The sequence below is a fragment of the Triticum dicoccoides genome, chromosome 3A (assembly GCF_002162155.2).
Source record: "Triticum dicoccoides isolate Atlit2015 ecotype Zavitan chromosome 3A, WEW_v2.0, whole genome shotgun sequence".
Lineage (NCBI taxonomy): Eukaryota > Viridiplantae > Streptophyta > Magnoliopsida > Poales > Poaceae > Triticum > Triticum dicoccoides.
In genome coordinates this window covers 552,786,873-552,790,541 of record NC_041384.1, presented here as the reverse complement: position 1 = coordinate 552,790,541, position 3,669 = coordinate 552,786,873, and the positions used below count along the sequence as shown (strand labels likewise).

Sequence of the window (3,669 nt, the reverse complement as noted above, 5' to 3'; positions counted from 1 at the left end):
TTTTGCGAAGCCAATCTTAGGAGTGGCGGTTTTGCGAAGCCCGATATTGAAAGTGGCAAATAGTCGATTTTCTCGGCAGAACAGAACCACTAAGCCACCAGATACAGACAGTGAGATGTTACCGCAGAAATGGCTTCGAACGAAGGGACTCCTACTCTTCGAAGGCCCATGGACTCTCTTTACGCAGTTTCTCCTCCTCCTCCTCGGTGAAGTCGGTGGCAATGCCGAACATCTTGCGCGTCTGCTCCACGCTCTTGCCCTTGATCATGTCGGCGACCTTCTGGCAGGCAGCGTCGAGGAGTCCCTTGATGTGGAGGAAGTTGACGGCCATGATGAGGTCGTAGAGGGCGTCCTGGCTGAGGCCGTCGACAAGCTTGCGGTCCCACTCCTTCAGCGCCTCACCGGATGCCTCGGAGTTGCAGCTGCTGCTGCCCTCAGCGACGCCGTGGTTGGCGTCGGGATTGGCGGTGGCGGCGGCGGCGGCGTGCTCATTGCAGTATTCGATCACCGTGGCGAGGGCCCTGGCGTCCACATTGGGTAGCTGGATGATGCCTTTGGCGCAGCCCTGGTCGATCATGTCGGCGAGGAGCACGGACAGCCGGGCTGCAGCCTCCGACACCTTGAACAGCATCCCATCCGAGCTCTTTAAGGTGATGATTTTTCCGCTGGCCCTGAAGAAAAATGTGTCGTTTTCGCCAGCAACCTGCTCTGTCTCCTCTGCCATCGCTCCCTTCTCCTCCGGCCGTTGACCAACGGTTCTCCCCCTTCTTGCCCCCTCCGCTGCCGCCGTCCCCTTCTCAGAAAAGGGAGTAAGTCCAGAGAACCATGTGCACATGTCTTCCTCCTCCATCTGGTGCATCTGCTCGGGGGTCTTGCAATTGACCATGTCCACGACGGCGACCTTCTGGCAGGCAGCGTCGAGGAGCCCCTTGATGTGGAGGAACTTAGCGGCGATGATGACGTCGCAGAGGGCGTCCTGGCTGAGGCCGTCGACGAGCTTGCGGTCCCACTCCATCAGCGCCTCCTCGGATGCCTCGGAGTTGCAGCTGCTGCTGCCCTCATCGACGCGGCTGTTGGCAGAGGCGGCGTCGGCGTGCTTGTTGCAGTATTCGATCACCGTGTCGAGGGCCCTGGCGTCCACGTTGGGTAGCTGGATGATGCCTCCGGCGCAGCCCTGGTCGATCATGTCGGCGAGGGGCACGGACAGCCGTGCCGCCTCCTCCGACACCGTGAACAGCATCCCATCCGAGCTCTCCAAGGTGATGACAGCACTGGCCATGAAGAAAAAGATCTCTTTTTTGCCGGCCACCTCTTCCATCGCTCCCTTCTCCTCCGGCCGTTGTCCCTTCGTTCTGCTAAAACGTTGTCGCTCCCTTCTTTCCCTCTCCGCCGCCGCCGCCCCATTCTCAGATAATGCAATTTCAGAGAACCATGTGAACATCCCTTCCATCTCCCCTGCTTCGGCCTTCTTCTTGTGCCCCCTCTTTGCCGATGCCGGTCGATTTTCTCCCTTTTGCTCCGCCTTGGCTCTCTCCTCCTCCTCCCCCTCTTCCTCATTCCCGGCCGTCGCTCCCTTCTCTTCCTTCTCCGCCGTTGACCCCTTCCCCTTGTCCGCGGCCGCGTCCCCTTTCTCCTCCTCCGTCCGACCCGTCTTCCCCATCGCCCTGTCCGCGGTCGCCGGTCCCTTCTCTCCCACCGCCGCTCCCGCTCCCGCCCCCATCTCCTCCGCCGCCTCCGCCGCCATTGCTCTCGATGTGGGTTAGGTGGGGAACTGCCGGTAATGGCCGAGAGTGCGATGCGCTTGTGGACCGAACAGGTGCGATGAATCCATTTCTTCTGCCGCTATGGGCCTACTTCTGGGCCGAACTGAAACAAGCTGGAGTTTTGAGCTGCTGGATTTAGTGGGCCCATTTGTAATATTATGCTTGAGCCCGTCTTTTTTTTAGTGGTGATTCATGAAGGAGATATAGCAACACTAAGTTTTTTTTTTCATCAACAGGCCACACGCAAAAGGAAGAAGAATGGAATTGAAAGGTTTCAGACCCCATCTGGGTCGTATTGTGAGGAACCTCAACAGTTGCACAATCATGCGGAAGAGTTCTATAAAGAACTATACAATACAGAGGGAACGTTGGGGATGGATGAGGTTCTCTCTTGTGCACCACAAAAACTAACACTAGACGCTCCATATACGACAGAAGAGGTTAAAAATGCACTCGTTTTAGATGTACCCGACAAAAGCACCTCGACCAGATGGATTTCTGATCATTTTTTCAATCTCATTCACACTTGTGTGGAGAAGAAGTAACAAGGGTTGTGTTGTATATTTTAAATGGATTTGAGGGCTTAGGATGCGAAGTATCTACTCCCGAGCTGAAATGCTCCCTAATTGAACCGTAAAATTGAAACAAATAGTAAAAAAATAAAACCAAACTTTTTTGTTGAAAACTTTGACAAATATTTTGAGTGCTTGCAAAAGTTTATCATGAAATGCCATCCGTGAAGTCGTAGCAAAACAAACAAAAGTGATGCTCCAAAAATGCTATTTTTAAAGCATTTTGAAGTGTTGATTTCGATTTTTTTTTCATGACTTCCACAAGTTCATTTCATGACGAAAAATTTCAAGCACTCAAATCTTTTTCCAAAGTTACCCACAAAAAATAAGACCCCCCTTTTTTTTACTATTTTTTGTATTTTACTTTCCATCCCGAGTTCATTTGAGCTCAAGAGCAAAAGAAGATTTTTGACTTATGATAGGTAAAATGAGTTCGGGAGCAGAAGAAGATTTTTTATTTACGATAGGTAAATCAGACTTTGTTTGTTTTGATCCCAAAAGTTCAAGGTGCATCTTCCCTCTCTTAGTGTTGACCGATTAGTTTATGTAACGTTGTGCTAAAAATCATGTCAAAAGTGCAAGCCGACAGATTGAAGGAGGTGCTCAGCATTTGTCCTGGGTAGGTTAATCATTGATAATATCTTGACTGCATAGAGTGATCAAATTTTATGAAGAAGAAGAGGGGAGGAAGTTCACTATATTACGCTCTTAAACTTTCACATGATGAAGGCGTATGATAGAGTTTAGGGGGTTATCTTCGGGCTATAATATTGAAGTTGGGTTTCTCCAAGAGATGGGTGATGTCTATCATGGGGATTGTTCCATCGGTTTCTTTGTCAATGTGTTTTTAGTGCGGAACGTACAATGGATTTTAAACACTCGAGGGGTATATGTCAAGGGGACTCTATGCTCGTATTTGTTTTTATTAGCAACTAGAGATATCTCTTGCCTGTTGACGAGCAGGGGAATTTCGAAAAACTTACTGGGCATCGTAGTGGCGCCCACAGCACCCCCCGTCAGTCATATCTCTTTGTAGACGATAGCTTGCTATTTATAAGGGCGGGTATAGAAGGACCATTACAGATTAAAGAGGTAGTCGATATTTATTGTCAGGCATCATGCCAAAGGGTAAGCCTGGCTAAAAGTTCAATGCATTTCAACAAGGGGTTCCCGAACAATGTGAGAGATGCCATGAAGAATGTAGTTGAGGTGTGATGTGTACTACACAACCTTCTTCTTGTAGACGTTGTTGGGCCTCCAAGTGCAGAGGTTTGTAGAATAGTAGCAAATTTCCCTCAAGTGGATGACCTAAGGTTTATCAATCCGTAGGAGGC

General features: G+C 50.0%; 1 protein-coding gene across 1 annotated transcript; it reads right to left on the bottom strand.

Annotated features, from left to right (window-relative positions):
• Window positions 1-6: 6 nt before the first annotated feature.
• Window positions 7-1,763, bottom strand: LOC119269141. Its single transcript, XM_037550909.1, has one exon. The coding sequence runs from the start codon at window positions 1,742-1,744 to the stop codon at window positions 152-154; it is 1,593 nt and encodes a 530-aa protein (XP_037406806.1). The 5' UTR covers window positions 1,745-1,763; the 3' UTR covers window positions 7-151.
• Window positions 1,764-3,669: the final 1,906 nt, after the last annotated feature.

Bases quoted from the DNA above. Each gene is read 5' to 3' on its own strand.
- LOC119269141 (XM_037550909.1), bottom strand. From the start codon at position 1,744: ATGGCGGCGGAGGCGGCGGAGGAGATGGGGGCGGGAGCGGGAGCGGCG.